The sequence below is a fragment of the Cottoperca gobio genome, chromosome 16 (assembly GCF_900634415.1).
Source record: "Cottoperca gobio chromosome 16, fCotGob3.1, whole genome shotgun sequence".
NCBI lineage: Eukaryota > Metazoa > Chordata > Actinopteri > Perciformes > Bovichtidae > Cottoperca > Cottoperca gobio.
The window spans coordinates 6,006,674-6,033,957 of record NC_041370.1 but is presented as its reverse complement, the minus strand read 5'-3'; the positions used below and the strand labels follow the sequence as shown (position 1 = coordinate 6,033,957).

The following is a 27,284-nucleotide window of genomic DNA, read 5'->3' as shown; positions in this document are numbered from 1 at the left end:
AGCTAACGGGCTAGCTCGGGCTGTTGGACAGTTGGGATTCTGACAGGACGACGGTTACTTTTCATCGCGTTAAAACCAGCCGTTGACACGGCCCTGCCTCCCAGAGAACCATATCCCTCCGACGTCGTCTTCAGTCCCGCTGCCGAAAGAAAGCTGTCAGCGCCGGGCAGTGTCAAGCCACTAAGTGTCAAGGCTTCCAGTCTGGTTGACAGATCAACTCTGCGGGGCTTCGGCAAGCCAGCTAAATATGGTGAAGTTTCCTTTCTGACACCGACAGGAAGAGGTGGGCTCTGTGTCACGAGACGTCAGAAGAAACAACTCCGCCTTCACCCAAAGGTAACCCTAAATGTACAATACTATGAATACATTTGGGTGAATTATTGGCTACATGTGTGTTAAGGGGAGACACTGCAGGTGAAATATCCCCATGGCACATCCCCAGGTTGAATACAATTATTCTTTTGTGTTACAAGTTTGCAGGAATTGTATATTTAGATGTGCTAATGATGCATTTTCTTATTAAATAGGTCCTAACGTGCATACATTTCCAGAACAGAAATCTGGTAATTGAATAAAGTCAGATTCAAATTCATTTTGTAGACATATTAGAGTCAATGGTTTTTGGATATCTCTATGTATCGCTGCATAAATCAGAAAAGTACTGTCAACATCTATTAAAAATAATGATTTTAGGATTTAAACATATATATAAATCAGGATATGAATGATATGAACAAGCAAAAACCTTGAGGATATAGATGGGAATGAAACTGGAAAGTTACTCATCTTGAGAAAATGGCCTTAAAAGATATGTATTGTAAAATTCAAAGATGAATAAAGTATTTTTTTAACAAATAGATATCACCCTGAAACCTCCCCCGTTGATTATTTACATTAAGACAACTGTTTATTGAACCGTCATGTTTAAAGGTTCAATGTTTAAAGGGCAGTATTTCAACTGGGTCCATACAATCTCTAATGTTTATATTTTAGTTGTAATACTTTGACATATTTATCGTTTTCTAATTCATTATTTATGTTGTGTATTGCCTTCTATAGCTATAGCTGATCCATCTGTGCTTACTGGGACACTAATGTTAACTGAAGTTCTGACTTGATCACTATTATAAATTCAACTAAAATCCAAGCAAACAAAGTTTAAAGTTATAAGTTCAAAAAAAAAGAACTACAAAAGTAATAAAAAACAATTTTATTTTATTTAAAAAATAACCCGCCCCAACAGAGTTCCCATACTATCACATACAGAGCCAAAACAATATGCTTCCATGTCCTTTCATTCAAATCTATTGGGAAGTGCTATGACAAGGACTGTTCTTGATCAGTGGCTTCAATATTGCTTAGTCGGACAGTGAGGCTGTGTGAGAGGAGTGGACTCTCCGGTGTCCACAGGATGCATTTCCAGGGTGACTGCCATTTCGTCTCCCCCATTTGCAAGGTGCTTTGTGGCTTCAGTGAGTGAAAAACTGCATCTGGTTTCAGTGGTTCTTGGAAAATGCCCCATGACTGATATTTCTTCTTTTTTTTTTTTTACTTCAGCATAGAATGAGGGGTTAAACACTGGCCCCAACTGTGAAAGGCCTGGCAACTGGTGAGCCAAAATACATAACAGGTTAATATTATATATGTATATATACAAATCACCTTGGACACAATGAAGGATCAGTAAAACGGTGTACAAAAGCATTTTGATTATGCAAGTTAATAAACATAATTTAAAAATCAAACTCATCTGATTTCTTATCTTTTGATCCCTTTCAGCTCAAAGGGGCTTTGACCATCAGACAACATTTGAGGCGCTTTACACGGCAACTGATGTGGAATTTTGAGACCGTTTCCACAGTGCCCTCTTGAGGATACACTCTGACAATAGTCACATCATCATCATAATAGTGACAAAGGAAAAAGCAGTCTTTATAACCGTTACACAATCAAGGGAAAACTGACAGGCAGTGACGAGCGCAAGGCTCCTACCTCTAAGTAAACCAAAATAAGGTGGCTCAGAATATTCATAAAAAATAATTACATGCATTTTTTTTTCTTCATAAATCCAGAAAGTGACTAGATGTAAGGGCAGGGCATATTACGTAGTCGTAATACTGGCCTGCCCTGTCCAATGTAGCAATCCCCTATCTGTGCAGCCCATGCACACAGAGCACCAATGGGGATTGGCTAACACAAGCTAGGGGATTGGGGCAGGGGATGCTGCAGGTGTGTGATGTTAAAAGTGAGGATACACAGCAAGGATAGAAGGTGATGGTGGTGATCAGTGACAGTTTGGCTTAGAGGGGAATAAGGGAACAAGTGCATTTGAAGAGGTTGGTCTCTACATGCTAAGAAAGAGACGGAGAGGGCAGATATGTGTGTGTGTGTGTGTGTGTGTGTGTGTGTGTGTGTGTGTGTGTGTGTGTGTGTGTGTGTGTGAATCTGCTATTCAGGCTAAGAGTTGTAAATGCCTGCAGAGGAAAAAACTTTGTAAAAATGGGAATAGGTGTGTAAAGGTGCGCAAAGAAGTGCGCAGGAAGATTAGAGTGCACTGTGTGGCGTCATCTCCACTGATGCATGTTGGAATGTGCACAATGATCGGAGCAAGGTCAATTTGCTGAATGCGAGTTCAGCTTTGCAGCACTTAAGTGATCACAGACTTTATATTTGCCTGCATTCAAATGTACAGAGTGTTGACCTTGCCTATTGCCTTAGTTACCTATTTGTTCTGAAAGCTATGCAGGTGTTGGTGTAAAAACTTCAAAGTAGTCTGCGTCAAGCCTCAGAACAGACAAGTCCCACTATTTTGAAGTGAAATAAATCAATAAGTAAATAAAAAAAGTGCCTCGTATATCCTAAAAGAGCAACGCATACAGAAACGAACGTTTAATCTTCCTGTTTAAGTGCCCCTCTTCCATTGGTTGGCATCACTTTTGGCTGGTTAATAATGCTGGTTTAGGTGCTTGGGGTGCAAGTATATTTGATACACTCTATGCAAATGGGCCCTCTATTGTTATGCTAAGCTTGCCACTATAGGCTAAATCTCTAAGGGACTGACCAATCAGCACAGAGCGTGCGGCAGGACTGCTCTCCTGTATCTACGACGTGCTACACCTGCGCTTTCTGTCTCCGCTAATATAAAGACCAGAGGGCTAGCCTCTCATGTACTAACAAACTCTTATGTGCAGGACTGGTAGCACCTACATGCTACCTCTAAGTGCTAGTGTACCATACCTCAGACTCCTCAAGGCAGTTTAAAAAAATAACATTATTCAAAAACATTAAAAACATGAATGTAGTTCATGACAACGATAAAATGATACATGTACGACCCATCTGGAGGATCCCCGAACTAAGGGGCTTGGAACACTGGCGTCCGGCATTCGGATGGGTAAAGAGGCAGTATCGTGGTGGCAGTTAAAAAAGTTTTTTGTGACTTCCCCCCCCCCGCCTATTTTCCTCCCATCCGTATTGCATACTTACATACACTGGAGTGTGAAGGTATCGTACAAATACAGTTACATAATAATAGCCACGTTTAAAAATAGTCCTGGTAAATAAAACGCAACAAAAAATAATATTCATAACGGTTTGAGTGCATGAGGCTGTAGAGTCTGCCTGTGTTTAACAGGTGAACGCCTTATGTTTGTTCGACTTGGGTGAATGACTGGCAGGTCTGTGGCGTATGTGTGGTGGGCAGTCATTGGGAATAAGGGATGGGGATGAGGTGGTGGTGGGCGGTGTGCCCACTCAGGTAGAAATGAGGTGGGAGGGGTCGATGGTGGTGAGGGTCGGTGGAGCTCAGGCGAAGTACATGGTCCTCAGGGTGTCATGGTGAATCTGAACAGCTTTAGCCAGCGCCTGGGGGTCCCGACCGTTACTCTGACCGGACACGTGGCTGCCCTCTCCACTGCAGAGATGACAGGGAGACAAGTGGCAGAACAATGATCAGTGACAATATATTTGTGATTCCACAGAATAGAGCAGAAGGCCTATGTCACACTTTAATTAACATTATTTATTTTTACTAAAAACTGTGGGTCCTCAGAACTTTGGGACAATGAGTGTTTGAGAAACACCGTGTTACATATTTCATAACCACACCAACCTGTCATGCTCTTTGTCCACCAGATGGTAGCGGGCACGGAAGGCCACAAGACGAGCGTAGTAGGCTGGTGCAGGGATGGAGACAGAGCGGGTACAGCGCACGTAAGTGTGGCACAACTGGTAGGTGAGAATCTGCAACTCATCAGCCGTGAAACGATTGTCGTCCCATAAGACGTAGTAATGAGACGGCCGGCTGGTTCCCTGGAGGGAGGGAGAGGGAGAGGGAGAGGGAGAGAGAGAGAGAGAGGGAGGGGGGGGGAGAGAGAGAGAGAGAGAGAGAGAGAGAGAGAGAGAGAGAGAGAGAGAGAGAGAGAGAGAGAGAGAGAGAGAGAGAGAGAGAGAGAGAGAGAGAGAGAGAGAGAGAGCGCGAGATGAAACTTGCATACTAAAATGGCTATGTAGGTCAGCCAAATTAAATACGTAGGGTTGAAGGGTCAAAGGCATATTCACTCTAATTATAATCTATTCAGGGATTATTTATTTTTGTTATCTTAATTACAGAAAAATAAAAGATTCTGTTGGTATTATTACCTGTATGCCTGCATGGCTGCACAGGTAGAAGTCAAACTCAAAGGGATGAGTGATGCTGGTGTCCACTGTTGTCCCTGCAGGAATATTCCCACTCTTCCCAATCTATCATAAGTAAACACAAAGATGATCATTATGAAACATACAAACAAGAATGTAAGTTTTCTCAAACTAGTGTGCAAATAGAAAGCTCACCCTTTCAGACTTGTCAGCACAGAAGAGGCGTGTGTGGTGGCGTTTCTGCACCACGATGTAGGTGATGCCTGGCTGATAGTCTTTCTCCAACTTGATGCACGCATCTCTGATGGCCAGGAGCTCGTAGTGGAGAATCTGCACACCAGAACATTGTTTATTAGCACTCAAGCTCTTATTAAAACATGCAAAAAAAAGCCCTTTGCCTGCATAAGTTTAAGTAATATTAAATAATTCTACATAATTAGAACAATCTAGTGGAGGCTAGTATATCAACCATCAGTTACCACTACCACATTACCTGTGGCAACTGTCCCTCAGGAACTCCATCCCTGTAGAAAATGATCCTGGTGGGCTTGAACCGGGTCGACTTGTAGAACTGAATCAACAGTTCACGCACCATGTAAGACAAATCTTCAATGATCTCCTGTCTGGGCCTCTGGACTCGCACTGTGGCACAGTATCTGCTGGGATGAGCATCCATACTGCCTACCACCTGGAAGAGAGGGAAGGAAGTGACAGAGTTGAGCAGGGCACTGTCAGGGTTAGTCGTTTGATTCCAGCTGGTAACACATATGCATAAAAACCATTGGGTATTATAAGATGCTTTGCATAAAAAGTATCCCTCAAATGTATAACAGAGAAACTAAGAAAATCATGTTAGTCGACTTCATCTAATCCACTGTGATCAGATATTTGTCCCAATGTGTATATGTGTACGTTAGCGTCCCCGGGGAGAGTGCGAGGCTCAACAGAAATGTTTCTTTCCTCAAATTCTAACCCTGCACTGTCTACAAATCATCATTCCCCCCCACTTTCCTCCTCAGTCAGGAGGAACAAGACGGACTCACTTTCCTCTCTCCATTTGTCATAATTGCTAGGCAACAACACAACCAACCACAGATGAGCGGAGGTCAAGAGATGGTTGACGTCATTTCCTTTTTGAACGTGAGTCAGTGATGAGCTATTTGTTCCCCTTTATCCCTCACTTACTCCTCTCTTTACTACTTTCTCTTTCTTCCTTCAGCATCATTTGTTGCGCATCAGAGTCCAAACTAAAAGTCAGAATGACTGCAGACTCATGAAAGCAGGACATTTACCTCTAATTTGATGCATCAGAAAAGAACATCCCTTGTGCAGTTCTTCATTGTAAATTGCTTGTTACATGTGAAGTACTGTCTCAGAGTAAATCTGTAAAGTAGGACTGTAACTAATCATGCTTTTTTATGAAAATGCCAAAATGAATTACAAATGCCCATCCCAAATGAATTCATGTCATCTATCCAATTTCTATTGTGCACTCATGTTATAAGTCAAATGGAGAATAAATACTCCCATAAGAGCTGAATGTAACAACAATTGTTATTAAAGTGTTTTGAAATTCAAGTGTTTTTGAACTTTTTTTGAATGAAAGCTCTTCTGCCTCACACATGCTCTTCATGGCTGTGTGATTCATCATTGCCGTGTGCCACTGTCACTAAGCAACCACAAGCATGTGCGTTTCCTTTTCTATGACATCGTCAGGTCATTTGTATTATTTGCATGACCTTGTTGTTTTTGGTTTTTATTTGCCTATAAAAAAAGAGTCCCTGCCAACGTAGCATCTGGACTTTATACATAGTCTTTGAAAAGCAGAGATCAAAGTTCAAATCCCCGTGTTGTCTCGACTATTCACCAGATATAGTTTTGATCCACTCTCAGCCGCCTGTATGTCGGAGCTGAAACAAAGCTGCTTGCGTCCAACACAAACAGCAGCAGCGGACAGACCCTGCCTGACATTCATGCATATTCGGGGAAATTTATAAATGAATTACTTTGACTTTGGCCAAGTGCATCGAGCGGCTGCTTCTCTTATAAAGCCCACTACTATACTTCAATAACTTCTCACTGTATTGAAGTCAGAGAAGGATATTTCTCCTGAACTAATGATTTCTCTTCCTCTAATGTGTTCTTTAAACAATAAAGAACACAGACAATAATAACACTATTACTCTATTATTTATATTATCAAATATATAACCTTCAAGTAATCATTTAGTCTCTATATAACAAGTATTAATGAGAAATAATGTCCTCTAATGTCACACAACAGCTTAACCTGCACGCCCAGAATTGACTGACTTCATGTGACACGCAGCAGTCGCACATTCCTTCCTCTTCCTGAGATTCAAGGTCAAGTGGTGTTTAATGAAGGTGTTTATTTCGGAGACTTACAGCAGTAATGGAGGGCTTCTTGCCATCACCAGCAGGGGGATGCGTGACGTCTGCTCCCAGGAAGATAACCGGCTGCTGAAACACTGCAGACCTGAGAGAGCGAATGGAGGAGGAGATGCAAATTACACTTGCTCATAAAAGCAGTGTGGCGTTGCTCTTGAGGAGTTGTATTATTATCACAGGCTGACATACTGAGATGGGTCAATAAAATATGTCATCCAGCAAACTCTGTGGGCTATAAATATTACCAAGTCAAATACACTTCTATGGTTAAACAGTGCCATATATGGAAACATTGCAGTCCCAGGTATTAACAGCAATGACCTCTGGCGGTGGTCTCTCATGAATGGGTGACTAAAGTGTTCTTATAACTCTCACTGTTGCCCTCCTGCCATAAATGTGTGCAGCTAATTCAAAAGCAGCCCAAACAACAGCTCACCGTTGGTGAGGCACCAGGATGTTGTTGATGCCTCCCAGCTTCACGTTGATCTTGAGGCAGAGGTTGGAGAGGGTCTGAGGTGACGTCTTCACCACGTTCTTCACCTGGACACACTGCGTGGCCATGCCCAAGAGGGTGTCGCCCACACGCTTTACCTCAGGCTGATAAAAAGAGATGAGAACACCGTGAAGCGAAAGGACCGAGGTGGCATTTTGTCAAGTTCAGCTTTTAAACCTTCTGCCCTGACGTCTTTAGATGATGCCAAGTGTGTATATCCAAGAAAAATAACGCAGCCTACCGTAGACAGGAGTCTTCCCCGGCAGAATGACGATGATGAGCTGCAGTCCAGAGTAGGTGTTCTTCAGGTGTCTGAACATGGGCTCCACGCTGTCCGCTCCCTGGGCGTATTTACAGAAACATGGCTGCCCCTGAATCGGCATCCCAGCGTCCTTGGAGATCTTACGCAGCTGGTCTGTGAAGTTCCTGAAAGGAAATCAGATAAGTTGAGATGAAACTCAGCAGAGCTTTTCAGACTTTACTGTTGCCTTGCACTAGGGATGGCACGATGTAGGATTTTATCGCGATAAAAAACAATTGATTAATATTATTGATTAATATTCTAAATGAATGAATCAGTGTTTGAGATACTAATGTAGCCATAATTAGGCGTTGTGGATTCACATTTTTTCTCTTGCTAAATTAAAAGGGATCTAATGACTCACCACTCTTAAATGCAAAACAGCCAAGAACGTTCAAGTGATTTATTCCCAGTGTTAGAACTCATTAGTACTTACTTTAGCACCTCCTCTCTGCACTGTTTCTGGGGGGCAAAGCAAGCAATCGCCCAAACTTTGATCTCGATGCCGTTATAAAACTGCTTCCCCCTCATGTCCCACACTCCCTGGTTGGGGGTTGCTATAGCACGGTTCTGTGGAAGAGAGGATCAGAGGAGAGAAAGTTTAAACCAAATCAGGTCAGATCTACCGCAACAACAATGTACACGACTGTGTGTGGAAAAAATGCAACTGAAGGATTTTTACCCTAATTCAAGACTCTCCCGTCCCAACAAATGAATCATGTCTTACCCGTCCTCCATACTGCAGGATAGGGGCTGGAAGCACTCTGCCCGTCACCTCAGCCATCTCATCTTTCACTTTGATCCCAAACTCCTGGATGTACGGGTCCAGGTTGAAGTTAGCATTCTTCATCTGTGGAGGGTGAAAAAAACCCATCATTTACACTACAAATCACAGAGTTATACTTCCCCACCCACCAGTGGGCTCTACAACTCACCAGCCTGCTGATCTCCTCTTGTCTGTCGGGCGCGGAGCGAGCCGTGGCTTTGATCATAGTGGAGGTCTGATTATCTGTCAGTTTCTTGATGCATCGTTGACCTGCTACAATGTTACACACCTGGAAGCAGTACATCCAGAGTCATTAGGGTGTAGCCATTGGTTCTTCACACAAACTAATCTCGGATGCATCTCAAAATAATGTTTGAGCCAGTGTGCATGTTGTTGTTACATACGAACACTCTTTATTGGTTAAATCCTTAAATAACAAACTAAGATATCATATCACCCGTACTCACCTCCAGAGGCAGGTAGGTGTGCTTCTGCTCCTGCCCCACCTGTAGACAGGGCAGGTGTGGGTATTTTAGCTGCAGGTTGTACTTCTGCTTGAAGTACTGGGCCACGGTACATTCGACTGTCTGCCCACTTTCAAGCTGGAGGGGAAACCTGGTGGACATGACAACAACGTGTGAATCACTGTATCTGGTGAAAAGATGAAGAAGTTGCCTTTGCTGTGATGAGTAACCCTGTCATCAATGCATCACGAGGTAATAACACCCGCAGTTTATCTGACTTACGTTTGGTGGCTTGCAGGTCGTCGGGTGACATTGCATACGCGATACTTCCTCTTCATTTGGCCGCAGTGGGTCACCTCTACCTTCAGGCCTGGTAATGCCAACAGTAAGTGACGTACACAAGAATTAACACAAACAGATACAAAAAGACTGACATGATAATTACAGGGAAATGTTGCTGATAACAAATGGCAGAAACTTATTTATAAGGTCTAGCAAGAGTTTTGAAATGCGATACATCAGCCCTAGTGTGTGAATCTTTAGACAGCAGTGTAATGGTGTACATTTATTTTCTTGTTGATTTTGTTTTATCATGCAGTGTTTGAGACGAACTTTCACACCTGTCAGTAGCCCACCTTTAATCTCCTTGGTGAAGCGGACCCTTTGCGAGTCAGTGAGAGTCTTAGGCTGCTCGTCGATGTTGCGGATGTCCAAAACTTCACACATGAACTCGATTACAGGCTGGGCTTTGTAGAAGGCTGTGGCGGACACTAGAGGGAGACAGAGAACAGCAATAAGTCCACACAGGTCAGAGAAGAGCAACTTAACAAACAGCTGCATGGATGTCCACAACTTTAACGAGCCTTCAGGTCACCCTTTAAAAAGGCATTTATCAAAGCAACATTATTGATACAAGCAGCCAAAGAAGCCTATATTTATAATATATGATGAGAAATTACAGAATGATTGGAGGTTCAAATCCTCTTTGTTCCCAGAGTACATTTGACTTTTGATCCTGTTTCTGCCCAGTTATGCATTGTCAGTAAAAAAAACAATGAGATCACTGACTCACCATCAATGTTAAGCATCATCTTCCACATGGCGGGGCGCACAGACTGGTGGAAGCCAAACCAGACTTCCCTCCCCCCACCCAGTGGGTGGTAGTATCCTTCAGGTGGGGAGAAGAATGAACGGCCCACTGGAGTGTACCTAATTAGAGAAGCCGGGGAGAAGAAAATGATGAATGTGCAAAAAGACGTGACTTATTTCAAAGCATGACCTCGGTGTGACTTCATATCCAGTAAAGTTACCGTCCCGTGTAGGACGTTTCAGAATAGGTCAACTCTTAGAAGGGTTTGCAGACATTATCACTGAACTGACTACTTCTTCCACAAACATCAGTAGCTCAGTAGTCCTCAAGCCAGTTATCATTCCTGCCCAGTTTAGAGACTCTATCCCCTGGAGCCATGATGGTCTGATGTGAATGGAACGCCACGGTTAACCTTGCTAGGCTGCACATTTATTTTGTCAACTTGGAAAAAACTTTCCCATCTGGATATAACTCAATTTGACACGAGCAGGGATTTTGCAGTGTGCACGTACCTCATAGAGGCCAGGTGGCGCATGGCCACGTCCAGGGCTTGAACCGAGTCGAGGGGGACCTGCAGCCGACCGCTGACCAGAGTCTCCTGCAGCAGGCGCCATGACACTTTGGCCAGCCAACGGATGGACACCTTGAAGATTCGGTCTTTGCCCTCACCTGGGATAGTTACCTCAAAATCCACCTGGGGAAATAGAGGACAGAAAGGACAGAAACAGAGCGGAGAGGTAAAGAACAACTCTGCAGGAGACGGAAAACAATAAGCAGAAATGTAATGGAAGATGAACTATTAGCAAGCAAAGCACATTATCACACTGTGCACTATACAGTAAACCCTACTCTGTACAGGAGTCATTATTCAAGAAGGCATTTCACACTACAGAAGGTGGTTCAGAAACACCTTGACTACATCACTTACAGCCGTAGTTTTTGTTTCCATTGCTATATGAGCTCTTAAATGTGACTGTGTGTTAAAGTACATGGGTATGTGTCCTTTAATAAATTGTTTGACGTACATTTATTCGCTTTCTTGGGAGTTGGGTGAGAAAATCAATACCACTCTCAAGTGTGTAGAGTAAATATGAAGCCACAGCCAGCCGCCTGTTAGCTTAGCTTAGCATAAAGACTCGCCGGGCTCTGTCCGAAAGTAACAAAATCCACACACTAGCACCTCCAGAGCGCACTCATTAACACGCTATATCTTGTTTGTTTGATCTGCACAAAAACAAAAGCGTAAAAATCACAAATTGCAGTTTTATAAGGGGTTATGGTGCTGGACCATTTCTTCCCTGTTTCCATTATTAATGCTAAGCTAAGCTAACGGGCTGTGGCAGGACAGATAGAGGAATGGTAGTGTTCCTATTCTCCAACTCTCGTCAAGAAAGAAAAGAAATGCTTTTTACTTTAAGCTCAGAAAGAACAGAAAGCAGAACTCTTTGTACTCAAATGCACATTAAAACATATAAATACTCCAAACAGGCAGAAACGGGGTTGCATTAAACAGTAGGTGTCTGCGGGTGTTATGAATACTGAGATAGACATATGTGCTCTGCAGGAGTTAAATAGCACGTTCTGTTATAATAGTGTAAATCGAACAGGGCTTAAAACGGACTTTAATGATCCCTGAGGAGACATTAGTTGGTGATAATGGCATGGCGTGACAGTGTAAAGCAAAACCACTGCAAACATTTACCTTCTCACTCCCAATAGGAAGTGCTAGCACCGTGTAGATGTTCTTTTTGCCGTCATACACCGGCTTCCTGTCGCCAAAGAGCTGGGGCTTGAAGTGTTGCACCATGTATTCCACCACCTCCCTGTAGGAAGGACACGGTATGAGATTAACATGCGCCAGAAACAAGAAAGTGACCCTGCTGTGCCAACTAAACCCATCGCCTGATCAGGACGCTGTATTGTGATCGTGGGGGGGGTAAGCAGCTCTCAAGATGATAGAATATTGATCAAGCAGGATGCAGCTGTTGGGTGCAATATCTCATGGTCACAGGGGAAGAGGCAAGGACAAAAAGAGCGAGGGTGTGGGCAGGGGGCCACCTTTCAATGGACGGTGCCTTGGCCTTCATATAAAGTGTGGGGGGGATGAGGAGTTGTCCTGAAAAGAAAAGGTCAAAAGGGCTTGACCTTTGCATCGCTTCTTGGAACCTTTGTCTTCAAGCCCCAAAACCAAAAGAGACCCTCTCTGAATGTTCGAGAAGGTCATTTCTGATTTTCTGACCAAATAAAAAGAACTGTTCAATTACAAATGGGAGATTATTGATTTGGTTTTTTTTGTTTCTGTTCACATCGTTGTTAATTGGGAAGACAAAGAAGCTCTCCTAGAGTGCTCTCTTGTCTGAGATCTTGAAAGATTTGAACAAAAGATTACATGTTCAATCCAAAATGAAATGCTACATGAGGAAACTAGTATTAAGTCAGGGCTGTTTTAAAAGATACACATGAATAATATCAAGTTATGTCTTTCAGGGTTTTGAGAAAAGTAATGAATTGGTCTTGAGGAAACAGTAAAGGTTACCCCATGTTTGTGTAATAACATCTGGCTTCAAATAGCCAGATGTTATTACTTTCCAGGAATTAAAAGAACCTGGATCTCTCCAGGTTTTCCAGATTAAAAGACAGATTTAGACACCGGGTCTGTTTTAATGACTATTGATGATTCTCCAAAGAGCCAAGGCTATTAGCCAGCCACACTGGGAAAGTGCACTTGATAGTTCATGGACTGGGCGAGTGCCAAGACACTGACAAAAAAAACAAAGTTAGCCTATATTATATTCCTGCTTCTTCCCTCCCTGACACCTGACACATGTCTCCATACAAAAGACAACTGTGGAACATGATAACCAAGCACATCTTGTTGACAGCCACCTCGTAGTGTGATACGACAAGTTTAGGCTCTTGCTCAGTGAAAGGGAACATGGCATTCGTGCCTTCATAGAACGGGAAATTGTCCTAGATCAAGCATGACGAAACATTTGTAACGTGTGGCGTGTTGCCATTTCCCCTCAAAGGCAGACAGGACAAGTCCTTTTTAGTGGAACTCTGGAGAGCCCGCTGAGTAAATTCATAATTTGTGTTTATGTGCTGTTTGTCGCTTGGATTAAAGTAATGCATGTGACAAATCATAACCATGTCAGGTCTTTTTATGTATATTTGGGAGCCTGTGTAGGGATTATTGGCGTCATTTTTGTTTTATATACTGAAGCTTGCAAATAAATTGCAATTAACATAGTAATCTGTGCTAGTGTGAATAGTTAGACTGAACCTAAAACAAGACTCTTTGCAAATGAATAGAATATATTTGAATTTCTTTTTTTGCAATGAACCTGCTCCAATCCTAATTTATTTTGCCTATTTTTGCTCCTGCATTTTATGACAAATCACTTCACTTTTGACTCCACCATCTGTCCAGTCCGGTGACCGCAGGAGGCGAAGGCTTCCTCCTTCCAAATGATGTGAAACCTGATTCTGCACAGATGTATGGACTTTTATCACGTTGCTTTTTGCTCCCTCAAGGTGACGAGAAGTCACTCTCGGTAGGATAATTTAACACATCAGTACGAAAAGGATATAGGGTTATTCAAAGTTTGGAAAATATGTTTCATTGCCAGAAAATATATCAAAAGCAGGTCACAAGATTCAGGTTTTATTGCCCCCAATTTAGGAGATTAATGACTAAATATCTGCTTTCACTTCATTCAAATATTTATTTTCCTACATAAAAAGAGCTGCATGTTGCAAACACAATCCATGTCAAACATACTTGAGAGTTGAAAAGCTCTACTTTAGCAGCAACACATTTATTTGACATTATTTTCCCGACATAGGAATCAACCTGTAAAAATAAATAAATGAGCGGTTACAAAGAATGACATTGTAATCCCTGCTGCACTGTTCGTGTTGAAAGTAGCTGTTGTTCCTGCCTCCTGATGATTACAAGTTTCAAACTGTTCCTCCCTGCAGACATTTCAGCTGCTTGTTGACTTTTTAAAATGCATGCCTCGCTGCCACAAGTTAATTACTGCTTATGACACATGGAAACTGACAAGTACTGATCTTTCAGGTTGATGTGGGGCATCACAGAGAAGAAGAAAACATTGCTGCTGTGATCAGATGAAGGCGTAGCCACATGTCCTATTACCTGTTGACTCTCCGTGGGCACTTGTCGGGCTTAATGTCAACCTCGTAGTGAAAGACGTCCATCTTTGGGATCTCCACCTCGAAGTAGTTGGCCAGCAGCTTGATGGGCTTGCCCACGGTACCCATGCCTGGCCGGCGGGGGGCATGGAACACCTGCTGCAGGGGTGGGGGGAAGGCCCCCATGGGCACTGGACAGATAGAGGATAGGGAGCCATCGACAAGAACAGGTGACAGTGTGGAGGAGGTTCAGAGCAAAGAGGGTGGGAATGACGGAAGTGGATGCGCAAATGGCCAAAGCAGGCACACGTGAGATAAAGAACAGTTAAGTGAGGAGATGCCAAAGGAAGTGGTTGAATGAGGGCGAGAAATGTGGTATGAGCCGGGAAGGAAGCGTAGGCAGGGGCCAAGAAGAGGACATAATAGACACAAGAGTGAGTTGCAGGAACAGGAAGACAAGAAGAAGGAGAGGGAAGATAGGAAAAGAGGGAATGGAACAGTTGAGAGGCAAAATATGCATTTGGGGCGAGAGGTATGTTATATAAGTGGTTAGATAAAGGGTGATGGAGGAGAATATCGGCAAGGCATAAGGAAGAGGAGGAGGAATAACCAGATTAGGTCAAATGAGGATTGACAAGGGAGAGAAGGGGGGAGGGCGGTAGAAAGAGAAATTATGGCGGGAGAAAAAAAAAAGGAATACATTAGAATTTTACGTAGCAAAGCATCAAAGCGTGATTTTTGCAAATCAAATGTGTTGTGTGTTGTGCTTCTGTTCACATCCCTGCTACTGATTACCAACAATGATGATAATTGATCAACAAAACAAATTATTTTGAAGATTGAAGATGTCACAGAGGGCTCTGAGAGTGCACTATGACATTTTACAGACCAATTACTTTATCGATTAATAGAGAAAATGATTTAGAGATTATATATTAGAAAATAATCTTAAACTGCCCTAAACATACTGTATTTTGCACTTTCAAAAGTCTAATTTCCGAACATGTCTTCGTCCAACACACTCTTCGTTTGTCAGTTATTTGTCAGTGGGTTGCGTTTGGCATTGATTTGTATAATCTAGATTTAAAAAGCAGTATTTCATTGGCAGAAGAAGTAACAACAAGCCATTATTTTAGTGCCGATTGTTTTCTATTAATCTTTTGATCAATGAAATGTTGTCACTCCAAAAGCCAAAAGATATTCAGTTCAATATAAAATATCACAAAATAGAGAAAAGTAGAATTTCTCTATATTTGATTTTTACATTAACTTCAACATTTAACCGATTAGGTTGCAGCTCTAGTAACAAGTAGTAAACAGCATATAACTTAAACCTCACCGATTCGTGACTATCAGCGTTCATACTAGCATCATGTTTTAAAAACAAGTCTGAGCCAATCAGGAGGTCTAATGCAGAGCGGGTCCTAGAATGAGTGCTAGATGTGAGGCTAGCTGTGACTCCTGCCTGAAAGGGGCCCAGTGCCTTAACCTCGGGGTCCCCAGAGAACAGCCCTTCTCCACCATAACAAAGACCCCAGCTGCCCTGCTCCTCCGTCACACACACACACACACACACACACACACACACACACACACACACACACACAAATACATGGGTGTACGACAGAGGGAGCGCCCTTGCTACAACGGGCACACACCCTCATACACACAAACACAGGGGGCCCCCTCTACATTCCCAGCCTCACCATGGAGACACCTTGGCAACACAGCATTGTCATGGATATCAGGGGACCTGGGTGTGTGTGTAGGGCTGTTGGAGGAGATGGGAGGAGGCAGGGGTGCCACTGTGGTCATGCTGAAGAGACCTTGGCCTTTTTGGTCCTGCACTGTTCCCAAATTGGGCCACGGCGCCTGTGTATCCCAAACTGGAAAAGCCCCGTTTTAAATAGCCGCTATGGAAATCCTTGGGTCAAACATTCCACTTAATCATTTGGTTACTAAGCTTTTAACATCTGACAGGAAGAGTTAACATTAGCCAAAAAACACAGGAAGATGCTTTTCTTGGTGTGTGTGTGTGTGTGTGTGTGTGTGTGTGTGTGTGTGTGTGTGTGTGTGTGTGTGTGTGTGTGTGTGTGTGTGTGCGTGTGTGTGTGTGTGTGTGTGTCTAAGTGTAAAATCACACTACAACACATCTGACAAGCACCTCAAACACAGACACCAGACATGTGTTGACCGCGCATACTCTATGTGTAAGAGAGCATGTACGTGTGAGAATACGTAAGCGTCTAGAGTGAGTTGTGGTCGTTGCGCACTCACACAATGACACACACTTTGCCCTCGTGCCAGTGAAGGCAGATGGTGAGAAGCGGAGCCAGCGCTTTCACATATCCCAAGACAATAGTCTTTCCCGGGCGCAAAGACTCAAAGCAGAGCTTTGGTGCTGCATCATACCTTGAAAACACTCAAACTGTCTTTACAATGACGTAACAAGCCATAAGCCTAATTTACCCATTTCAGGATCTATTGGTGAGAATACAACTAATGTTAAGCAAACAGTACGAGACAATAACATTTTTACATTCTGAGTTGAGTATGTAGCTTTTAAATAATCTAATTTTGACTTTGTTGGTAATAGAAGTTCGCAAGTGGAGCTAATGATAAAGGATGAGTGCTATTGAGTTTGAATGCAAGTACACAATAACAATTAATTTTTTTTAATCACGATGAAATTAGCCTTTAAAATCTCAAAATAGGAAACAGTAGCGTTGATGAGGAGACCCCTTCCCTCATCATCAGGAAATCCAAACAGGCCAAGTACATAAATAAGAGGGAACAGCCAATTATGCATCAATTGTTTTGGCCAAACTATTTGGCTCTCTTTAATAATTGGCTGTTGACCATGAGCTAAACATGGCAATCATCTCAATCTCGGAAAATAGCACATTGAATAATCACACTTCAAACACAAAAGCAGACTTTGAGATGAGGGGCCCCCGTGGACCCTTCCCCCATCCAAAAACATAAAAACAAGCCTATTCAACTATATTCAAGGGTCAGTGTCTGGATTGACAATGTAATTTCAATCTCAGCGCTACTTGTTCAAGTAAAAAACATATTGAGGGAGGGTTCAGAGACGGGTACAACAGCACCTCCTTAAAATAATTTAAAACAATTGAAACACTACCTAGTGTGTGTTTTAATTAGCTGCCTCCACACCTCAGTGTCATCCAAGACAACTACTAAATAAAGATCAGCACTGGCACTGATGAGAACTAGCTGTAGATCTCAAGCATGAAGAATGCAGAGCGAAACCTCACATACAACTGCAACGCACTGCACATGCTTCTCCCAAAGCCTGTTCCGTTAACTCCAACAGCAGACATCACAGTATAGGATTATTTTTGGTTCAACATAAATAAAAGATGCATCTGTCTCTGCAGATGTTAGGCCTCTGTCCCTAATGTGCGCATGTAATGTATAGGTGTTAAACACTCTTCAGACAACCTGAACCTTTTGATAACCTGTCACTGAGAAGGGAGGCTGGTCTGCTGTGCGGGGTGCAGCCAGCTGCTGCTGTGGTGCTGCTGCTGCTGCTGCTGCTGCTGGAAGGCGGGCTTCACCTCGTCCCTCCTCATCCAGATTCCCACGACCTCCCTGCCCCCCGCGCATGGCTGAGGATATTGTCAGCACCTAAAAAGGCTTGTCTATAGCTATAAATCTGGATAAATAAAAAGTGGTGTGCATGCATGCATGCAGGCTGCAAGAGAGCCCCATCCATCTCCCACTCTCTCTTCTTTAAACGTTGCGATGCAACAGACGGGGTTGTCACCAAGCCCCCTTCTACATCCCCCTGATGCTAAGGCCAGGATACGGTACCCCGTTTTCCCAAATGCAGTCTGCAACCAAAATGTGGGTATCTGGATTGATAACATGTTAAACCACTAAAGTAAAAAAAAAAAAAAACCTACCAGCGCCAGACGGTCCCGGCTCCATCCCATTCACTTAGCCGCGCGGGTACAAGCTAGTTGGTCCGGGGTGTTGTGGCCAAACCGCCGGCCCCTTCAGGCTGGAAGCGTCTCAGACTTCCAGCCCCCTCCTCTCGGCGTGTAGTCTTCTCCCCTGTCGGTGTACCCCCGCCCCCTGCAACCACCAGAACCCCCAGACCCGCAGAGGAGTTGAGGCTAACGGTGATAGCTGGCAGTCGCTTGCCTGCCCGTTGACCCTGGAGGTAGTAACGGGAGAGCTGGAGGGCGAGACCGTCTAATTTCGGACCACTCTTCCTCCGCGGGGCAGTGCAGTCCCTCCCAGCACCGTTATCTGGCCGATAGCCGCGGCGAGGTGATTTCTTGTCAGTCTGTTGTGCTCCTGCTCACCGTTCAAGCAGAATTCTCCAACAGAACAAAAAAGGCCAGCCCCTCACCCCCCAAAAATCTGAAACTTCTTCTTTGCCATTAGAAAGTGCAAAGGAACTGTTGATGAACTTGCTGTCACACCCCAGAGGTCGAAGGCGGAACTACACTGCAGATATGCAAATATATGGGCATGTGTTTAAAAAGGGTTCCTTTAAAGGTTTGCATCGAATATATCCAACAAAGAAAAGACATGAGAGAGGTTTATAATTAATATTGAATATGTTTTCCCTTTCTGTGACATAATATGTCATTTGTTGTGTCACTATGTGTTTATCAGAATATTTTCTGAGTGGATGTTTCAGGAGGAAAACTGGGCAAACAATTCAATTTCAGGATAAATACATTTTAATAGGCTTTGTTTTAAAGGTAATGAGAAGGGAAAAGGCAGTGGGTTTTTTATACATAAAATTGTATTTCTGGGAAAATTCGACATTCACAAAAAGAGATGATAGATATATATATATATATATATATATATATATATATATATATATATATATATATATATATATATATATATATATATATATATATATATATATATATATATATATATAGATATATATAGATAGATAGATAGATAGATAGATAGATAGATAGATCTAAATCTAAGAATCATATAGGTAACTACACATTCAATACATAACCATTAAATTGTGAAATAAGTCAGTACACTTTTAGTACACATTTCAAAGGGAAATATCGTACCTCTTTAGTTTGACATGTAGGCTATGGTTACTATTAAGTTTAATGATTAAAAAATGTTATTTGTTGTCATAGATGAAACCATCCAGCAAAACATAAAGTAACAAACATTACCTCAACATAAACTGCTGATAGCAACATTTTACCCACACATAAATGCATAAGCAATAAGTATGCAATAATATAATACATGATTATATTATTATGTATATTATATATTATTTATGTATTGTGAGTACTTTTGCTACTGTACATTATTCTGATAATACTTTTGCACTTGAATTTAAGTAAGATGTTTAATCCAAGACTTGTACTTGTAATGCATATAATAATACTTAAACATTTTCATATTGTGATATTTCTACTTTTACTTTACTTTCCTGACAACACACAGAATGGACCTTGAGTTCATCCACATAATTTGAAAATCTACTAACGTCTGACAGGAAGTCGTCACTGCTCCGCTACGTCACTTTACTCCAATGCGGAAGAGGTCGTCATCGTAAAAGCTGTGAGTTGGAAGGTCTGTGAGATGTGATAAAATCATAATATTTTTGTTAGTAGAACAGCATTATGTTCAATAGTGTCAACCAACGAAGCCGTTTCCGGTAGTAGTCGGTGTTTTCTGGACGATGGGTGTCTCGGTTTGTGCTTTTAGCCTGACAGCAGTTAAATTCATTGCATGTCTCGTGAGCTGGGCTGGCAGTTAACGGATAAATCAGTCACCAGCTGCATGTAAAAATGAAATATTTATTTTTAAATGATAGTTTAATAAGATATTTAGATAATCTTCTTGCCGTATAAACAGTAACTTGTTTTTTTTTCTGTTTCTGTTGTGTGGGTTAAAAGGTTGACAATCATAAACCTTTCTTTAAAAAAAACATTGTATTTTTCTATTTCTAGACCGTTTAAAGGCCGAACATGTCGTGGATAAGAGAAGGTGAATTAAACCTACTTGAAAAGATTTCAGCCAATATCCTGAAGGTAAGCCTAAATCTGTACATGCTTATGTTCCTCCATTAATATTTTTGAAATGGAAATAATGTTACCCAGTGACGTTTGTAAACACCAGAAACTCCTTTAACAACAATAACCGCATTTTTGGAGATACCTGTATTTCCAAACTCCTGAAAGACTCTTCCAACCATCTAGATGAGGAAATATTGAATCTACTTCAAACTATTTTTTTAACTTTTGTCTCAAGTTGCGCCACTGTTTTGCAAATCTGAACAAATGGAGTAGTTAGAAATCAAATCTCCTCGCTAAAATCTGTACGAAGTGTTATTTATGCTTCTTTAAATTGAAGTTGATGTGTTTTATATTTTTAATACATGTTATTTCTGTCTTTTTTTATCATGCTGCAGACATCCTTGTTTCATCCAGATGATTAGAAAAGTCTTTAAGGATTCTGGAAATGCCTCCAGAGCAGTGTTGGTTCAGTTTTGTTAAAAAAAACAGTTATTTACTTACAAAAATATATATGTTTTAGTTCTGTGACTTGAATGTAATGGTAATAAAACGATGAATCATTTGGTCCAGAAAATAGTGCAAAATGCACGTGACAATTTCCAAGAGGCCAAGTTTCCTCAAATAGCTTGTTTTATTTATAAAAAAAAATTAAACTGTCCAAAATAATATATTTTGTAATGTAGAAAATATAAATTTACAATTTTTCCACAGCTTTCAACCGTGTCTCACAATCCTCATCAGCAGATAGAGGTTGCTCTTATGTCACACCCTGATGAAGAACAGAGATGTAGTTGAAAGCTCTGAAAAAATATCGTTAAGATTGTTTTTTTCAAAATACTATTTCTAAAATGGGAAATCTTCCCAACTGAATCTGTCAGTAAAACCCAAATCTCTCTTGACTCCCAGGCTGGACCCATGCCTAAACATGTGGCCTTCATCATGGACGGTAACCGCCGCTTTGCACGCAAGAAAAACATGGAGCGCCAAGAAGGGCATATGCAAGGCTTCAACAAGCTGGCGGAGGTGAGATTGCTTTGTGATCAAAGCTTGTCTTCTCAAACAAATGTCCCCTGGGTATTAAACCGTTTGCTGATATATGTGTATCCCTTTGTCCCCTCAACATCAGACATTACGTTGGTGTAAGCATCTGAACATCCAGGAGGTTACAGTGTACGCCTTCAGCATCGAGAACTTTAAGCGCACTAAAAACGAGGTGGATGGGCTAATGGAGCTGGCCAAGAAGAAATTTGAAAAGCTGTTGGAGGAACGGTGAGTTTCAAGATAAGGATTTAAAATAACTTTTTTTTTTTTTTACTTTGCTGTTGTGGGAAAAGTCACATGTTATACATCATATGATTCACAGCTTCCTCAAAGTAAAGTTGAACCTCAACAAATGCAGTTACTGCTGTTTGGTTAAAGTAAGTTTAGTGTCTTTAGTGTGAAACATACAAGTGTCAGTTTCAGTCTTTTCTAAATGAACTGGGCTTCAGATGGGTATAAAAGCTAATTGTAACAAGAATGGTTTCAAACCACCAATTAACTGTGTTTAAATCAGCTTAGTTCACTATTGCATTTAAAACATCCACAATGAGGAAATATTGAATTATTTTTGCTGCAACTGGATACGACAACAGTTGAAAACGATGACATACCACTGCATTGGCCATTGAGTAAGATGTTCTGTGGACTGATGCCAGAATGGCCAAGAGGAAGAAAGGCTGACCTATAAACAGGAGTGTACATTATAAGTTATTTCCATTGCTATTCTGGTTTATACTGACTCTGCTGCAATACACCACTATATGTAGTTGACACTGGTAGATTTATACTGTCACTGTATTCCTTATAGATGTCCACAAACACTTATTTAAACCGATTAACAACTACCACAGTGAAAGTTTAGGTGTGTTAATCTGCAGTTCTACAAACGACCACTAGATGATAGCCAAGGACACTTTTTTGCCTTTGATTGACATACTTTTCTTCATGTTTTTCTGCAATGAGGAATATTTTACAGATTACTTATCTGTTGCCTTTTGAGAAATAAATATTTTTCAATTCCACGTAGCTTGTTGGTCGCTTATGGTTTCTCATTGAAAATACAGAGTCTGGGGCGCCACAGTAGCTCACCTGGTAGAGTGGGCGGTCCATGTACTAAGACTGAGTCCTTACCGCAGCTTTCCAAAAGACATTGTGGTATCAGAAGCTGTCACTCATTCAAATGTTTGTCTTAGACGCAATTAAAAAAAAATTCAGTTTTATTGAAAGCATGGAACGGTTGAAAGGTCGTCTTTTATTGGAGCATATTTGCTTGTAGGACAGGAGTAACCCATCACACTGGGCGCTTCCGTTAGGAGTAGGTGTTTTCTGGACGATGTGTGACTCGGTTTGTGCTTTTAGCCTGACAGCAGTTGACTGCCTCGTGAGCTGGGCTGGCAGTTAACGGATAAATGAATCACTAGCATGGAAAGGTTGGCTTTTATTGGAGCATATTTGCTTGTATGGCAGGAGTAGCCTATCACACTGGGCGCTGGTGGTTCCCACTTGCTCGCCCACCTCACTTCCTTTTATGCAAACTTTTCTTACAGCAGTAACACTGCAGAAAATACATCATCATATGGTTGTGACATATTGGACATTAGCTTGATTGGCCCTGATATCTTACAACCTTTGTTCAGTAACTACAATGCTGCTGCCACCAAGAGGGTTATGGTGCACGGGTGTTATTGTGTTGAACAACAACACTTGAAAAACCAGCTTTACGCAGAACGTTGAACTGCCGACAACTTCAGGGAAACTGTACTCACTGTGGACTCGGTGGAAATTCCTATGTGTAGTCACCCTTTGTATCTCGAGGTAGGAAATGCAGACATGCATGTTTCTGCTGCGTTGTTTTAAAGGAGTAGTCTTCTTGCTCTCCCTGTTCTTCTTCATGCTTGTCTTGCTTGTGCTACTCCTCAACACACCTCTTGTCTCCTGTAGGGACAATCTGGAGAAGCATGGCGTGTGTGTCCGTGTGCTGGGCGACTTGAATATGCTGCCACTCGACCTTCAGCAGCTTATTGCCAAAGCTGTGGTCACAACCAAGGCGCACAATAAGTATGTGTTTTATAAACTTGCACCTTCTATGACTCTAATCATTAGTGACTCAACTTTACCACCCCTCTACCCATATGACATAAGCATATTATATGTTGCATGTTAAATAACCACAGATATACAAATGTTTGTTTTGCAGATGTTTCCTGAATGTGTGCTTTGCCTACACGTCAAGATATGAAATCACCAATGCTGTGAGAGAAATGGCTTGGGGAGTGGAGCAGGGCCTGATCAAAGCAAGGTAAAAATAAGCAAGGTCAACGACGATACCGATTGATCTGTTGACTCCTGCCAACATCCATAATGCCATACAGAATGTAAAAATAACATTTTTGGAAATATTGCTCTAACAAGCTGTGTTTGTGTTGTGTCCTGCTCAGTGATGTTTCAGAGGCGTTGCTAAGTGAGTGTTTGTACAGCAATAATTCTCCCAATCCTGATCTGCTCATCCGCACCTCTGGAGAGGTGCGACTCAGCGACTTCCTTCTCTGGCAGGTGAGGAGGAGAGTGACTGCATGGAACAATGAATGAAGATCATAGTTGTTGCCTTGAGAGATCTCACTTTAACTTTGTCAATGCCCAGGCTTGGTCGACTGTTTGGTGATCCTCCAGTAGCTGTAGCCGTAGGCCGTTAGACTTGTATTTGTATTTGATCAACATGATTTTAAGCAAGGCTTTTGGTTTATGTAGACATTGGCCCAAATGTGTCTTTGATGCCAACAAAAATATCTGAACTAGCTGGAAATGTGTGTCAGCTGTAGCCTTTACGTCGGCTTTTAGTCTTTGTGTCGATCTTCTGCATTAGAGAGTTTGGGTAGAGGCACATCCAGTCTGTCTTTGCCTTTTATCTTAAATGTCTATTTAATGAGAATGTACTATTTATTTTTTTACCAATACAGATAAGATTTCTTTTTAATATAAAGTCATGCATCCTGAACAAGTGTTACCTCATTAAGACGGTAACCTTTTCACTTGAATGTCAACCATCCATGTTTATATCGAAGGAATCACAGACTATTTGTTTTCATATTTAAAAAAATATGTTTTTAAATATTAATAATATATATATATTTCTTAAGCCCATAACGACACAATATCATCTACCAAATTAGGGTCGCAAGCTATGATATACAGCCATAACTAAATAGAATACAAGAATACACTTTACATCTTCTCCTCTTAAACTTATATTGATTTTAATTTTGATTGTAATCTTCCCTTCTGCAGACGTCCCACTCCTGTCTAGTGTTTCAGTCAGTTCTGTGGCCGGAGTACTCGTTCTGGAACCTGTGTGAAGCCATTCTCCAATATCAATTAAATCACAAATCCATTCAGGTAAGGCTTATATCGAGACTGTTTGTTTGCTGTCACTAACATGGGACTCTGCATTAGAGAGAGTTTACAGGGAGATTGGCAACAATAATAAGAACATCTGAGAAAACCTATAGAAAACGTAGCTTTGGAAAAGGTCATGTTAGTTTTTTGTGACGCTGCCAAAGGTGTTGATTCAACTCCAATCTTCTGTCATTTGTGAGAATGTCGTTTTATAAATCAAATGTCCTGGTAGGCGTCTTTTGAATCAGTGAATGTGAAGATTGAATGCCGTTTTTCCATCTTCGCCATATGCCAACAACAGCACCTGATTCTATTTGTTAGGTTTCCCATGCCACGTTACTACAGCATACCGTCACAGAGCTATCTGACCTCAGTAGGTTGTCTTATAATGATTTGAAAAAATCATCAGATCGCTATTAAAACTGCACCATACTCCAGATCTGTATTCAACCTATTGGCTTTATTACAATGTTAGACGCACAAATTAGTCCTATCTAATGTAAGTAACAAAATAATGTTATGTGGCAATGGGAGAAACATCGAAATCCATGAGACTCCAAATGCAGAAAAACTCTATAGTTATTAATATTTTTAAAATATGCTTAATAAAAAAAGTACTCAAACAAACTTCAAACGTTGTTGCGTGTGGAGGGAGTAGTATAGATTGTTTTACACTTTTTACAAAGACAAAGCAAATATCTTTGTGTAAAACAGTTTGTGTTGCCAACCATCTGTCACATGACATGTACTGTCTGTTGTGCAGGTAATGAGTATTGTGATTTCAATATACATCTACATTTGTCACTAGGATTCAAAGGAGGACTTTTATAAAATGGGTAATTGAAGTTCTACCTATACACAACTAATTGGAATTTTATTTTGCGTTGTATTTTAGAAAGCCAGAGACCTCCATGGAGAGGACCAGGCCTTACTGCAGCTAGAGGCGGATCGAGCCTGTGTAGCCGAGCACATGCAGCATCATGGGAATGGAAAGCCTGCTGACGCCCAGAGAAGACAGGAGGCACTACTGCACTACACCACCTGCCGGGAAGAAAGGATTCAGGACTTCCTAGAAGCACTGAAGCACAAGAGAGACTCTTACTTTAATGACTTATGGAGCGACGGCATCTTGGCCTAGGAAGGCTGCGAAGAACAAACCCCCATGTTGAAGTGGGGATGAAACGTCTCCTGTCCTCTTCCAGAAAGGGCTTCTGTGGAAAGGTGAACAGTAACTAGGGATGGTTTCAGTGTGTTACTGATTTGTACAAGACGAGAGGGCAATTTTACCCCTATGGGGCTGTAGAAAAATTGATATTTATGATTGTAGATTCCCCCAGAAAAAGTCTAATACGTGGAAATGTCTGGTCAAGATGTAGTTAGGTAATTGTGTGAATTGTCCGTCAAATGCATGCCATTGATTGGGAGATCAAATTGTTTGAGAGAAAGCCAGGGATCCTGGGTTTCGGTTCCCAAAGAAGCCGTCCAGATTAATATAAATCAGTACAGTTTTGCGTTAATGTTGTGGCCAAAAGAAAGTGTTGTTTGTTGAGTGTGACGTTGAAGACATAACTAGATTTTGACCAGCTTTCTTTAACAGAATAAAGCGATTACTTTATGTCAGATATGAGTAAATGATGTACGATTTGTACTTGCGTACCACATGTCAATGTCATGGCGGTCTTTGAACAGTTGCCCCAGTTCTTGCCCCCATCTGGCTCCTTACTTTTAATATATTGGCATGTAATATCTTAACTTGTAACCAAATGCAGTCATTTGGTTTTCCTGAGATGCTTTACATGGAGATTTGATTCAGATTAGATTACTGAGGCCTTTCTACAAATGGAAAGCTTTCAGCCCGTACAGCTCAACCTTTAATTTCTACTCGTAATCCTTGGATAATTATTGGACCTCTCCACTCATGGACGTGCGCATATTAAATCAATATGATTGTATATAGTTGCCATGTTGTTCAAAGCATATATTTAGCTAGTAGTTGTAATGTTGTAGTACATATAAAGGTGCGTAAGCTATGACGTCCAGTCACGAATCTAACACAAGTAAAGAAACTAATATTTTTCAACACTGTTTATTAGTTTCTTTGGGGAAAACGGGAAACTTATGTAAGTCAGACGGCAAGACATCTTCTTAAAACTTGAATTGGCTATTTCAATGTTCTATAGAAAATGTTAATATTAACAAAAATATATATTTTTAGAGGCAATCTTCATGCAACTGATGTCACTTTTATATAATGGAGGAAGACATATTGAGATATTTACTTAAGTGAAAGGAGCAATACCACAGTATAAAAATACTCATAATAGTAGTGTAGCAGCAAAAATGTACTTTAAAAAGCATCAAAAGTCAAAGTACTACAGAGCAAAATGGCCCCTTTTTAGTGTCACATTTATCATATAAAATATTGTTGCATTAACCTAATGCATTAGCAAGTAAGCAGCAGTTTAATGGCATAAGGTAAAGCTTATT

General features: G+C 41.4%; 2 protein-coding genes and 1 long non-coding RNA gene across 8 annotated transcripts; 2 read left to right on the top strand and 1 right to left on the bottom strand.

Moving 5' to 3' along the window:
- The first annotated feature begins 197 nt into the window (after positions 1 to 197).
- On the top strand, positions 198 to 6,196 carry LOC115020891 (uncharacterized). Of its 2 annotated transcripts, none has more exons than XR_003833694.1 (4): positions 198 to 336; positions 4,135 to 4,212; positions 5,712 to 5,778; positions 5,858 to 6,196. It is a non-coding gene; the product is annotated as an uncharacterized LOC115020891 (long non-coding RNA). The 2 variants fall into 2 exon arrangements; XR_003833692.1 differs by having other exon boundaries at positions 5,658 to 5,778.
- On the bottom strand, positions 1,196 to 18,713 carry ago1 (argonaute RISC component 1). 2 transcript variants are annotated; one of them, XM_029450928.1, is made up of 19 exons: positions 18,246 to 18,713; positions 14,321 to 14,507; positions 11,864 to 11,984; positions 10,674 to 10,855; positions 10,144 to 10,280; positions 9,692 to 9,841; positions 9,354 to 9,441; positions 9,075 to 9,222; positions 8,777 to 8,896; positions 8,569 to 8,691; positions 8,278 to 8,411; positions 7,782 to 7,966; positions 7,484 to 7,643; positions 7,045 to 7,135; positions 5,132 to 5,326; positions 4,834 to 4,968; positions 4,642 to 4,743; positions 4,112 to 4,311; positions 1,196 to 3,913 (listed from the first exon to the last, which is right to left on the bottom strand). In XM_029450928.1, the coding sequence occupies exons 1-19, from the start codon at positions 18,268 to 18,270 to the stop codon at positions 3,805 to 3,807; spliced, it is 2,592 nt and encodes an 863-aa protein (XP_029306788.1). In that variant the 5' UTR covers positions 18,271 to 18,713; the 3' UTR covers positions 1,196 to 3,804. The 2 variants fall into 2 exon arrangements, with proteins under 2 accessions (XP_029306788.1, XP_029306789.1); XM_029450929.1 differs by having other exon boundaries at positions 9,707 to 9,841.
- Positions 18,714 to 19,831: 1,118 nt separating this feature from the next.
- On the top strand, positions 19,832 to 26,417 carry dhdds (dehydrodolichyl diphosphate synthase). 4 transcript variants are annotated; one of them, XM_029450931.1, is made up of 9 exons: positions 19,832 to 19,905; positions 20,298 to 20,378; positions 21,270 to 21,386; positions 21,490 to 21,632; positions 23,346 to 23,462; positions 23,602 to 23,703; positions 23,843 to 23,957; positions 24,690 to 24,797; positions 25,693 to 26,417. In XM_029450931.1, exons 2-9 carry the CDS (start codon positions 20,316 to 20,318, stop codon positions 25,933 to 25,935), a joined length of 1,008 nt encoding a protein of 335 aa, XP_029306791.1. In that variant the 5' UTR covers positions 19,832 to 19,905; positions 20,298 to 20,315; the 3' UTR covers positions 25,936 to 26,417. The 4 variants fall into 4 exon arrangements, with proteins under 4 accessions (XP_029306791.1, XP_029306790.1, XP_029306792.1 ...); XM_029450930.1 differs by having other exon boundaries at positions 19,848 to 19,917; XM_029450932.1 differs by lacking the exon at positions 19,832 to 19,905 and adding an exon at positions 19,924 to 20,038.
- Positions 26,418 to 27,284: the final 867 nt, after the last annotated feature.